The sequence below is a fragment of the Stomoxys calcitrans genome, chromosome 1 (genome assembly GCF_963082655.1).
Source record: "Stomoxys calcitrans chromosome 1, idStoCalc2.1, whole genome shotgun sequence".
Lineage (NCBI taxonomy): Eukaryota > Metazoa > Arthropoda > Insecta > Diptera > Muscidae > Stomoxys > Stomoxys calcitrans.
Genome location: NC_081552.1, coordinates 254,392,164 through 254,405,328, shown reverse-complemented (window position 1 = coordinate 254,405,328; position 13,165 = coordinate 254,392,164). Strand labels below are relative to the sequence as shown.

Here is a 13,165-nt window from a genome sequence, read left to right as displayed (position 1 = left end):
GTTGTATTTGCACATGTAAATATAACTAAATACCAAATATTTTATTTCAAGCAATTTCGCACATTTTGTTAAGTGTACTTGAGGGCGTGGCACTCAAGTCTTGAGCTGGATAGCTAGCAGGCTGTAACATTTTTATATTTTTTAATGTTGGTTGAGCTACCAACGACCATAAGTGTTCATTCATGGTTCTTTTTTGTTGTTGGCTTGTGTGAATTAATGTTACGTTAGTTTCATTTCTGGTACCTTGAGAGGCATGTTCAAGTGTCCATTAAGCAATAATGAACAACCATAACAACAGCGTTAACAGCATTGGCATCAACCAACCCATTGGCAAGCAACCACACAAAGGCTGCCTTTCAGCCAGCAAGCCAAAAAAAAATTATGACATTTTATTGTACTTTATTAAGAACTTTATGTCCATAGACATATTCACAGAAACAACCCAACAAAGGAAATATCAAAAGGTAAAGCAAGATTTTTGTGTATATGGATGGCATAGAGAGTTTGGGTAGCTTAGTTGGTAGAATCATTAGAGCGGGCGTCATGGGATCGACGCCCACCAGAAGTTATGGTCTGTCGCTACTGTGTTAACCAGTGTTGCCACCCTAGAAAATTATTGCCTACCAAAATTTGAGAAAATACCACCGATTCCGATTAAAACCTTTCAAGTTTAAGCTCAATGGCAAGGGGCCTCCTTTTTATAGCCGAGTCCGAACTCCGTGCCACAGTGCGACACCTCTTTGGAGAGAAGTTTTACATGGCATAGTATCTAACAAATGTTGCCAGCATTAGAAGGGGAAAACCACCGCTGACATTTTTTTTGTGATGGTCTCGCCAGGATTCGAACCCAGGCGTTCAGCGTCATAGGCGGACATGCTAACCTCAGCGCTACGATGGCCTCCACATACTCTACCAAGAATGTGGTATATATTTTTATACCAACCACCAAAGAGTTGGCCATTTTGCGATTCCATTTGCAACACATCAAATTATACATTTCCAGCCAAAAAAAAAGTATATATACTAGCCCGTCGTAATATTCATAGGCGATCTAGACATGTCCGTCCATCCGTTTGTTGAAATCACTCTACAGCCTCTACAGCTAAAAGTTCAAAGATGGCCTAAATGTTGACATAGCACCCTTTATACTCAAGTTTTCTTATTGGCTCATTACACAATATCGGGAGATCGGTATATATGGCAACTATTTTCAAATATGGTCCGATCTGTACCACATTCGACAGAAATGGGTAGGCTTATTCCAGAACCCACTGTGCAAAATTTCATCGAATTCGGATAAAAAATGGATCTTTTATAGATTAAATCCCCCTATATCGGGAGATAGGGTCTAAGGTCTAAGGGCAGCTATATCCAAATAGAGTCCGATCAAAACCGCACATCACTGAAATAAACAGAGGTCTACCAGAACTCATTATGCCAAATTTGATCGAAATCGGATGAAAAATTACCAATTTATTGCCTCAAGACTTTAAGTCTGGAAATCAGTCTATATAACGGCTATATATAACTAAAACCCGATTTCATGAGATCAGAAGATCAGGTTAATATACAAAGAATACGAAATCATCAAAAAATTTTTGAAAAATGTTTGTATACCCTATATAGCTGCAAAATTGTAAATACCCAGCTTTTGGGTATAAATGGGTAAATACCCGGGTATCTACCCAATTTACCGGGTAAATACCTTTTGGGTATTTATCCATAGCCCAAATCTATACATGCCGAAAAAAATGCTACGTGGCAATATATTGGGTTGCCCAAAAAGTAATTGCGGATTTTTTTAAAGAAAGTAAATGCATTTTTAATAAAACTTAGAATGAACTTTAATCAAATATACTTTTTTACACTTTTTTTCTAAAGCAAGCTAAAAGTAACAGCTGATAACTGACAGAAGAAAGAATGCAATTACAGAGTCACAAGCTGTGAAAAAATTTGTCAACGCCGACTATATGAAACATCCGCAATTACTTTTTGGGCAACCCAATATTATATATGCATCTCGGTTGATTAGCTAGTAAGGGGACACCTTCATTGTTGAAGGGTTGGACGTCGTTTTCCTAAAAAGAGATCTCTAGGCTATAGACATCCCACCCTTCATGGAACCCTCTGCAATGCAGAGTCTACATACACGGTTGGGTATAAGTTGAATGGGGCAACGGAGCAGGAGTCTTCGTTCAAATACTTGCAATAGGGAATCTTAAAGGCTTTTGGACGGGCTCAGCGTTTTTCAGGCATAAGTTTTTAGGGTATGTCAATGCGTCCACAGGAGCCCAATTTATACTATCCCGATATATGTGAAGGAGCTGAAGACTTTGGCGTTCGGCCATGTAAGGTCGAAACTTGTTAGAAATTGCGAAGAGATTCTTCGAACTATGGTAAAGGCTGCCACAAAGCAGCAGACGAGCTAGCCAGGAACGGAACGTTTATTGCCGCAGATCATTCAACGTGAGCCAATCACTATGCGAAATTCTTGATAGGGTTCACCCAATTTATGATGACCGCATCAATGTGGTTGATGCTGAGGTTTGCAGAGTGGCAAAGTATTTTGCGAAACAAAACGTCGCTTATCGTCGGTCTGAGAAATCATGATTTGTTATGCCTATTGGCTGGACATTGCGACGTCAGGTTTTGTACTCACCACCACCACCATATACTAAACTAGTCATTTCGTTTGTAATACCGCAAAATTTTGATCTGCGACCCCATAAAGTATAAATACTCTTGGTCGTCTTCACATTCTAAGTCGAACTAGCCATGTCCGTCCGTCCCTCCGTCTGTCTAATTCATAATAGCGGTCGAAAGCGTAAGGCTTGACAAATTGTAAAGAGACTTCTTATTATCAGAATCATGTCGGGTCAGATTGCGATATAGCACCCATCTAAACCAATCACCCGATTTACCAGTCTAATTTGGCTAAAATTTGGCCCAAACTTGATATTGCTCCTATATAAACCTTCTCCCGATTTGATTCCTTCTACAGCCGGAGAACCGGGGTATCACGGACTTCGCGAGATGGTAAGTGTTAACACGAGGACTGCGAATGTGAACATCTTTACGAACTGACAACCGTCAACCAGGACGGTAAGGTTAGGTACAGTCTTGGAGTGCAAGAAGGTGATTAATGGCTTATTTGAGGATAGACCGATTTTCATCGTTTGGGTGATGGGGGAATAAAAGAGGAGACGAATAGGCCGTGGACGTCAGAAAACTGCACCCTAGGCTATTCCGAATCCTTTCGGGGCGACCCTACGCCCCTAAAAATAACGGTCGGTAGTGCGACGAAAATCCTATCGGAAAATCCGCATGCTGAGATGACGAGGTTATTACTGAAAAGAAGTAAGAATAGATTCAGTATAGCTTTTGGAATCATAACAGGACACATAGCTCAACTCAATTATGCAGAATAAGTGCGGTGAGTCATAGCAAGTGTCTGTTAGCTGCTTTCGTGGCGGCTAACATTCACCGGAACTTAGGTGGGGACACAATACCAGACATGAACCGACATAGGGGGACACAATACCAGACTTGAACCGACATGAAGGACAATTAGTGATTTTTTTTGGTAGCACGAAATTCCTGATTAGGATTTTTTCGATGTTAATTTTTATACCCTTCACCATAGGATGGGGATATACTAATTTCGTTTTTCTGTTTGTAACTACGCGAAATATTTGTCTGAGACCCCATAAAGTATATATATTATTGAACGTCATGACATTTTATGTCGATCTAGCCATGTCCGTCCGTCTGTCTGTCGAAAGCACGCTAACTTTCGAAGGAGTAAAGCTAGCCGCTTGAAATTTTGCACAAATACTTCTTATTAGTGTTGGTCGGTTGGGATTGTAAATGGGCCAAATCGGTAAATAGCTGCCATATAAACCGATCTTGGGTCTTGACTTCTTGAGCCTCTAGAGGGCGCAATTCTTATCCGATTGAAATAAAATTTTGCACGACGTATTTTGTTATGATATCCATTAACTGCGCCAAGTATGGTTCAAGTCGTTCCATAACCTGATATAGCTGCCATATAAACCGATTTTGGGTATTGACTTCTTGAGCCACTAGAGGGCGCAATTATTATCTGATTTAGCTGAAGTTTTGCATGACGTGTTTTGTAATGACTTCCAACAACTGTGCTGAGCATGGTTGAAATCGGTCCATAACCTTATACAGTTGTCATATAAACCTATCTGGGGTCTTGACTTTTTGAGCGTCTAGAGTGCGCAATTCCTATCCGATTTGGCTAAAATTTTGCATGAAATGTTTTGTTATGACTTTCAACAACTGTGCTAAGAATAGTTCAAATCGGCCCATAAACTATTATAGCTACCATATAAACCGATCTTGGGTCATGACTTCTTGAGCCTCTAGAGGGCCCAATTCTTATCCGATTGGAATGATATTTTGCAAGACGTGTTTTGTTATGATATCCATTAACTGCGCCAAGTATGGTTCAAGTCGTTCCATAATCTGATATAGCTGCCATATAAACCGATTTTGGGTATTGACTTCTTGAGCCACTAGAGGGCGCAATTGCTATCCAATTGGGATGAAATTTTGCACGACGTGTTTTGTTATGATATCCATTAACTGTGCCAAGTATGGTTCAAGTCGTTCCATAACCTGATATAGCTGTCATATAAACAGATCTGTGGACTTGACTGCTTGAGCCTCTAGAGGGCGCAATTTTTATCCGATTTGGCTGAAATTTTGCATGACGTATTTTATTCTTACTTTCAACAACTGTGCCAAATAAGGTTTAAATCGGTTCATAACCTGATATAGCTGCCATAAAAACCGATCTGGGATCTTGACTTCTTGAGCCTCTAGAGGTCGCTATTATTATCCGATTTGTCTGAAATTTTGTATGACGGATCCTCTCATGACCATCAACATTCGTGTTTATTATGGTCTGAATCGGTATATAGCCTGATACAGCTCCCATATAAATCGATCTCTCTATTTTACTTCTTGAGCCCCCAAAGGGCGCAATTTTTATTCGAATTGGCCGACATTTTACACAGGTCTCCAACACATAATTTAATTGTGGTCCGAACTGGACCATATCTTGATCTCGCTCTAATAGCAGAGCAAATCTTTTCTTTTATCCTTTTTTTGCCTAAAAAGGGGTGCCGAGAAAAGAACTCGACAAATGCGATCCATGGTGGAGGGTATATAAGATTTGACCCGGCCGAACTTAGCACGCTCTTACTTGTTAGTTTTTGGACTGCACAACAAGCCGATTTCTGACTTTGATGTCCATAGTAGCATGGGACGGATAAATATCCCCACCCACTTTTCAACCTAACCCGACCTATCCTTTTTAGGATTCGGAGAGCCTTAAAGAAATTTTCTCTCCGTTCTTTGCTCCCGGAATATTGTGGTATTATTATAATGTTTAATTCTACCCTTATACCCAATGACCATGCACTGAATATACGATGTCTGTCACATTAAAAAGTTCGTTGGCCTTGAAGGAGAAATTGTGCAACAATCATAAAGTGAAAAAATTTACCAATTATTTTATTATAAATAAATTAGGGGCAGAAAAAGGTAGATGTAGGCATCAATACATGGAAAATAAACCTCTGGAGATAAGTGTGAACAAATGCTAATGCCAGAACTTATTAAAGAAAAATGGTTACTTTTGGCCTTACAGAATTCTATTCACTCTCTCTCTCTCTCTCTCTCTCTCTTTACTGTCATTTGTTTACCCTGCTTTTAAGCTACTGTGGTTTTCACAATGCATTGAGGATCTTCTTAAGTGTGGAATAAGGTCGTGTGGCCATTCGTTCGTTCATTTATTCGTCTGCCGTCAGTCAAAAAGTTGACAAACATTGGCATTATTTGTTAAAGCAAAACATTTTCGTTTAGTCGCGTGTATTTAAATCTGTGTGACGAGACAAAACAACAAAGCATACAAAAACAACATCAGCAACTTACTCTGGCCACGCGTTTCGATTTTTGTTTTGTTTTTTGGCAATCAGCGAGTTATGAATCCAACGAACTGTCGCCATGTAAGTATTTCTACACGAGTTCATTTCACTTCAAATGACGATATTGTTATTTGCCACATTACCGCTCAGACCTAGTACAACGGGGGCAATGGGAGGGGGAGAGTATTGTATTGTCAAAATCCCAGCCATGCATGCGTCTTAATAATTTCATATCGATTATTCGTTGTTAACTGTTTCCAAAGGCCTCGGCAAAAAATTAAACAAAAAAACGAAACGGTTGTAGCAAAAGTTTGCTCGTGACCGTCAACTTTTGACAGGTCGACATCACATTAAATCGCATACACTCACACACAGTCGTACTTGTGAAAGATCCTTTGTTTTCATTTCTTTTGTTTTTCTGTTAGTTTGCTTGCGTTTTTCGTTGTTGCTTTTTTCTCTCTTTTTTTGTTCTTGGCTTATATTTATGTGAACTACATTTGTAGGACTCTAATTGTGGGGATTACTATTTGTTCGTTTGTTTGCTACAAAACCATATCAACATGCCCGGGCAACACCATCACCATCGCCACCACCACCATCGATATCAACACTTCTACTTTTTACCACACCATACAAAATTCAGTGTTCTGCCGCTGTGCCCTTTCCAGTGAGTGTTTCAATTGCCATTTCATTACAATTCAATACGCATTCAAGCCTCACCGAATGCCTGGCTACCAAGCTTTCGAGAGTCACAAGGGCATGCAGCAAGGAGTCGTCTAAATGTCTCTATATTTGTTTGTGTATGCGTCTACATTGCGTTTACAATTCTCGTACTTTTTTTTCTATTTGCCCCCCTCTTTACTCCTATTCATTCACTTTTTTTTTCGTTCACTTCCCTTCATTCATGCATGGAGAGTAAAATTGAAACTCCTTTTGGTTTTTGGGTTTAATGTGTCATTGCCGCAAATGCGTTTCAAGTGTTTTGGTATTGTAGGCATTCTTTTTGTACCCGTCCACTAAAAAAAAAGGGTATTTAAAGTACTCGTATTTGTTTCATTTTAAGTGGCACTTGAGTACGGCTGTTTGGATTTGCTATTTGTTTGCCTTCAAGCTTTGCGTTGGTGTGGGATTTTGGAAATACTCCGTAAGAGTGAAAAAATAGCCGGTGTCAAAATTTTAAAATTTAAAGTTTGTAATCAAAATTTTTTAATATACAGTTAATAAAAAAATCCTTCTTTTTAAGTGAGTCGAGTTGAAATGACGATGAGAATGTTTAGTGGAGAGATTGTTTTTATGAATTGGAAAAAAAATTGCGAGCTATCAGACAATCGGGCGCAGTTATCACATCATTGATGGCCGCATTTCTATATTAATCCGCCCCATGCAACTTTGGACATACACCTAAGCCAGCAATCGGCTTGTTGTGCGCTCTAAAAACTAAAAAGCCACCTCGAACAAGTAAAAGCGTGCTAAGTTCGGCCGGGCCGAATCTTATATACCATCCACCATGGATCGCAGTTGTCGAGTTCTTTTCCCGGTATCTCTTCTTAGGCAAACATATGATAAAAGAACAGAATTGCTATGATATTGGAGCTATAATATCAAGTTATCGTCCGATACGGGCCATAATTGAATTGAATGTTTGAGACATTACTTGAAGTCGTTGTGTAAACTTTCAGCCAATTCGAATAAAAATTGCGCCCTTTAGGGGCTGAAGAAGTAAAATAGGGAGATCGGTTTATATGGAAGCTATATCAGGCTAAAGACCGATTGACCATAATTGACACGTATATTGAAAGCTATGAGAGAAGTCGTTGTTAAAAAATTTCAGCCAAATCGGATAATAATTGCGACCTATAGAGGCTTAAGAAATCAAGATCCCAAATCGGTTTTTATAACATCAATATCAGGTTATGGACCAAATAAAACCATATTTGACACAGTTGTTGGAAGTCATAACAAAACACAGCGTGAAAAATTTCAGCCAAATTGGACAGGAATTGCGCACTCTAGACGCTCAAGAAGTCGAGACCCCAGATAGGTTTATACGACAGCTATATCTGGTTATGGACCGATTTCAACCATACTCAGCACAGTTATTGGAAGACATTACAAAACATCTCGTGCAAAATTTCAGCCAAATCGGATAGAAATTGCGCCCTCTAGAGGCTGAAGAAGTCAAGACCCTAGATCGGTACATATACAGCTATATCAGGTTATCAACCAATTTGAACTACACTTAAGACTTGCCGTAAATCATAACAAAACACCTTACGCAAAATTTTAGCCAAATCGGATAAGAATTGCGCACTCTAGAGGCTCAAGAAGTCAAGATCCAAAATCGGTTTATATGGCACCTATATCAAAACATGGACCGATATAGTCCATTTACAATTCTAACTGACCTACACTAATAAGAAGTATTCGTGCAAAATTTTTTTGTTTTTATATACCCACCACCGAAGGATGGGGGGTATATTCATTTTGTCAATCCGTTTGCAAAACATCGAAAAATCCATTTCTGACCCTATAAAGTATATATATTCCTGATCAGCGTTAAAATGTAAGACGATCTAGCCATGTTCGACCGTCTGTCTGTTGAAATCACGCTACAGTCTTTAAAAATAGAGATATTGAACTCAAACTTTGTACAGATTCTTTTTTTTTTTTGTCCATAAGAGTCTTAGGCCCATTAAAGCCGCATTTATTATCCGATTTTGCTGAAATTTGGGACAGTGAGTTATGTTTGGCCACCCGACATCCTTCTTCAATTTGGCCCAGATCGGTTCATATATGAATATAGCTGCCATATAAACCGATCTCTCGATTTAAAGTTTTGGGCTCAAAAAAAGGCGCATTTGTTGTCCGATTTTGCCAAAATTTCGGACCGTAAGTTGTGTTGCAATCTTTTTGAAATTTGGTCCAAATCGGTCCAGATTTTAATATAGCTGTCACATATAGACTGATCTCTCGATGTAAGTTTTTTTTTCGGTTGTTTTTTCGGACAGTAAGTTTTGCTAGGCCCCTTGACATCTTTTTTCAATTTGGTCCAGATCGGTCCAGATTCTAATATAGCTGTCACATATAGACCGATCTCTCGATTTAAGGTCATGTGCCCATAAAAGACGCATTTATTGTCCGATTTCGCCAATTTTTTTTGCAGTGAGTTATGTTAGGCTCCTCGAGAGATTTGGATATATCTGCCATATAAACCGATCTCTCGATTTTAAGTTTTAGCCCCATAAAAGGCGCATTTATTGTCCGATTTCGCCGAAATTTGGGACAGAGAGTTGCGTTAGGCTCTCTGCAAGGTTCATAGGCACCCGTAAAAAAAACCCTCGCGCGGGAGTTCTTCAAAAAGTTGCGGGGGTCGTGTTCTGGTGCGCACTAGATTTGTTATTGTTGTCGTAGCAGTTTGTTGTTCACTGAGACGGCAGCCATTAATTTCATTCTGTTATTGAATTTGAATTCCAACTTAGACCAATGTGTTTTCTTTCTTGTTTCTATTTTGAAATAGAAAAAAAAAAACAACAACAAAAAAAATCTCAAAGAGTCTCGACAGTGTGGTGTGCTTTCAAATGTAAAGGGCAGTCCACAAACACCGCGATTTCGGCTTTGCTTTCGGGCCTCATCAGGTTATTATAGCCCTAAAAAAATACATGCTTCCTAATTAGTGAACAGTGCAATAGCAGAAGCATGCCATTCGTTTTGCTTTTGATCTAATGGTGTTTGAAATTCGGGATTGATAATGGTTCAGATGTTCATAAAGCCGCCGATAACATTTATTTCTGATGAACTCAGGCGTTCAGCATCATTTACCAGACGGGTGGACAGACGGATCACTTAACCAAAATTTGTTACAACTATATTTTTCCCCATTTGAGTTAACTATTTCTAAAGTGCTTACCGGGCTGCCTGAGATGTGAGTGGGGATCCAATGATGATTTGCCAACACTTACACCAACACTGCTTAGGGCATTTGAGCTGTATCCTGAAAAAAAGAAAATTGTGGTTGTATAAAATAATCTAAATTTATAATATAAAAAATCAAGCTACCAAAATTTTATGCATTTTAACAAATACTTCAAATAGCTATAAAACCAAGAACAAATTGAGTTAATAAAATTGTATCTCTGCTCCAAAGACATCTTATAAAAAAATTAAAATCAAAAATCTATAAATTTATTATCATTTCTTTTTTTTTTTTTGAAAATGTTCATTAATTCCAACAAATAATCCTAAATTAACCATAAAAAGTCCATGTACCCCTTTATTATCCAAAAACTTCAACCATTTCATAACAATTCTCGCCCATATCTCTGAACAACCGAAGCAGAGACAAAGTTTTGCTTCGTTTATTTTGAACATTTGAAAAACTTTAGAGATTTTTATTTTTAATGAATTGTGATTACAAAGAAATCAAAACAAAGCCACGGGCTATTTATTCAATTTTAAAATTATACCCTGAAGCATCACAACACAGGCAGACGTGTGGTGCGGCACAACGTACGAGGCACCAGGAATAAAGAGTGGTGGGTGGCGTTGGGTTGTTAGACCTTTCAAAAAAGAACATTCAAAATTACGCCACAAAGATGGCGCTAGAATTCAAATTACAGCCCCAGGGCTTCATGGTGTGAACTTTGAGTTAAATTTTGGTTTCGATGTCGTTTTTTGTTGTCTCAGTGTTGGTTTCGGGGCATTTGTATGTATTTGTGTGTGCGAGAATGTAAAGTGTCTCTCGCTAACGAACAATTGCGTCAACGGCAACACCACAATCCTCCTTTGTGATACAACAACCACTACAAGAGGCCAGATAAGGCCTGAAGATGTGATATCGTGCTGATGATGGGGATGATGATGCTGTTCACATCATCATTATCAACATCATCCTCATCATCTACAGCAATTGTTTGGTTCTAGGTTTTTGGTTTTTTGTCTTATTCCACTCTTGTGCCACAAAATTGGAGACTCAACTAAGCGTGTAAAACATGAACAATGAATGAAAAAGCCTGTGTTTGTTATCTTTTGCCAGGACTATCTTTGCGTGTGTGTTTATAAAATTTTACACTTTTTTGTTCGTTCGTTCATTGGACTCGATGTGGTTGTGTGGGGCTTAGTGTTGTATGGCATCATTGTTCTCTATGCCCTGAGGTAAAAAATACGCATCCAAGCAGAAATTTTTAAATTTAAACTTTGAGGCGACAAAAGGCGAGTGTCAAAGGACACACTTTGCACAACAAATCACGTTAGTGAAAGGAGACTTGAAATGTTGCATATCATAAACAAGCGCTCGTGATTGCCTAAGGATAACTCATATGGAGTTTGAATGGAGTGAAGTGGATATGAAGTTTGGATATTTTCAACTAAATATGCGAACCATAACATCAAAGGGAGAGTGATTATTTAATACTATGTCCTTACATAAATTGGGCATTCTCTGCAGCCAAAAAAGCTTAATATGGAGTAGGCCATTAAATCATTACACATTAAGACAAGTTTGTAAGCCAATTAAGAATTATATGTTGGTCATTAGGATTTTTTTTCATTGTGTTTCTTTCTTTGGAGGAATTATGGTCCGATTCGGACCATAATTGATTTGAATGTTGGAGACCATAGTAGAAGTCATTGTGTAAAATTTCAGCCAATTCGAGTAAGAATTGCGCCCTTAAGGGGCTCAAGAAGTAGAATAGAGAGATCGGTTTATATGGGAGCTGTATCGGGTTATAGACCGATTCGGACAATATTTAATACGTTTTAGGTCATGGGAGAAGCCGTTGTACAAAATTTCAGCCAAATCGGATACGCCCTCTGGAGGCTCAAGAAGTCAAGATCCCATATTGGTTTATATGGCAGCTATATCAGGTTATGGATCGATTTGAACCATATTTGATACAGTTATTAAAAGTCATAACAAACCATTTCATGAGAAATTACAGCCAAATCGGTTAAGAATTGCGTCCTCTAGAGGCTCAAGAAGTCAAGACCCCAGATCGGATTATATGGCAGCTATATCAGGTTATGGACCGATTTAGACCATACTTTTCACAGTTTTTGGAAGTCATACCAAAACACGTCGTGCAAAATTTCAGTCAAATCGGATAGAAAGTGCGCCCTCTAGACGCCCAAGAAGTCAAGACCCCAGATTGGTTTATATGGCAGCTATATCCGGTAATGGACCGATTTAAACCATACCCAGCACAATTGTTGGAAGTCACAATAAAACACCTCATGCAAAATTTCAGCAAAATCGGATAAGAATTGTGCCCTCTAGCGGCTCAAGAAGTCAAGATCCCAGATCGGTTTATATGGCAGCTATATTAAAATTTGGACCGATATTTACAACCAACCGACCTACACTAATAAGAAGTATTTATGTAAAATTTCAAGCGGCTAGCTTTACTTCATCGAAAGTTTGCGTACTTTCGACAGACAGACGGACGGACATAGCTAGTTCCACTTAAAATGTCATGACGATCAAGAATATATTTACTTTATGGGGTCTTCGACGAATATTTCGAAGATTTACAAACAGAATGACCAAATTGGTATACCCCCATCCTAAGGTGGAGGGTATAAAAATCCATTTGTGTTTGTTTGTTGGTTTGTTTGTTTGTCTGTTCCGTATAGACTCAAAAACGGCTGAACCGAATTTCTTGAAATTTTCACAGATGGTGCATTATAGGGTACAACATTTTGTGATTTCTGAAGGAGGGCGGACCCTCCCCCTTACCCTTATTTTCAGAAACGCCAGATCTCGGAGATGGGTGGTGCGATTTAAGCGAAATTTTATTTGATCTCTTATAGTAACCTAAAAACAAAAAAACTGCAACCCAAATTCCTGATGGGGTACCTAGGGGGACGCCCCACCCCAAAACCTATAAAATATATATAAACACCTATTACAACAATATGGGACTCAAATGAAAAGTATTTAAGATTAGAAAACATATCTGATATCCAATTTTCGGACCAAATGTTGGAGGACCACCCCAACCCCCCACACCCCTAAATCAGATATATTTACCGACCATGGCAATATGGGACTCAAATGGAAGGTATTCGCGAGTAGATTACGAATTTGACATCCAAATGAGGGAGAAAGATTCTGAAGTCCACCCCTTCCCAAAACACCCCCCAAATAGGACTTATTTACTGACCATGGCAATATGGGGCTTAAATAAAAGCTATTTGAGTGTAGAATACGAATG

The 13,165-nt window shown here is 38.8% G+C and overlaps 1 protein-coding gene across 2 annotated transcripts in view; it reads right to left on the bottom strand.

The window, feature by feature from the left end:
• The window catches only part of LOC106094248 (DNA-binding protein D-ETS-3), a 162,875-nt gene that overhangs the window by 47,976 nt on the left and 101,734 nt on the right, over positions 1-13,165 (bottom strand). For both annotated transcript variants that reach the window (XM_059360630.1, XM_059360631.1), the window contains one exon: positions 9,865-9,948. In XM_059360630.1, the coding sequence (XP_059216613.1) occupies positions 9,865-9,948 (84 nt within the window). The remainder of the gene's footprint in view (positions 1-9,864; positions 9,949-13,165) is intronic.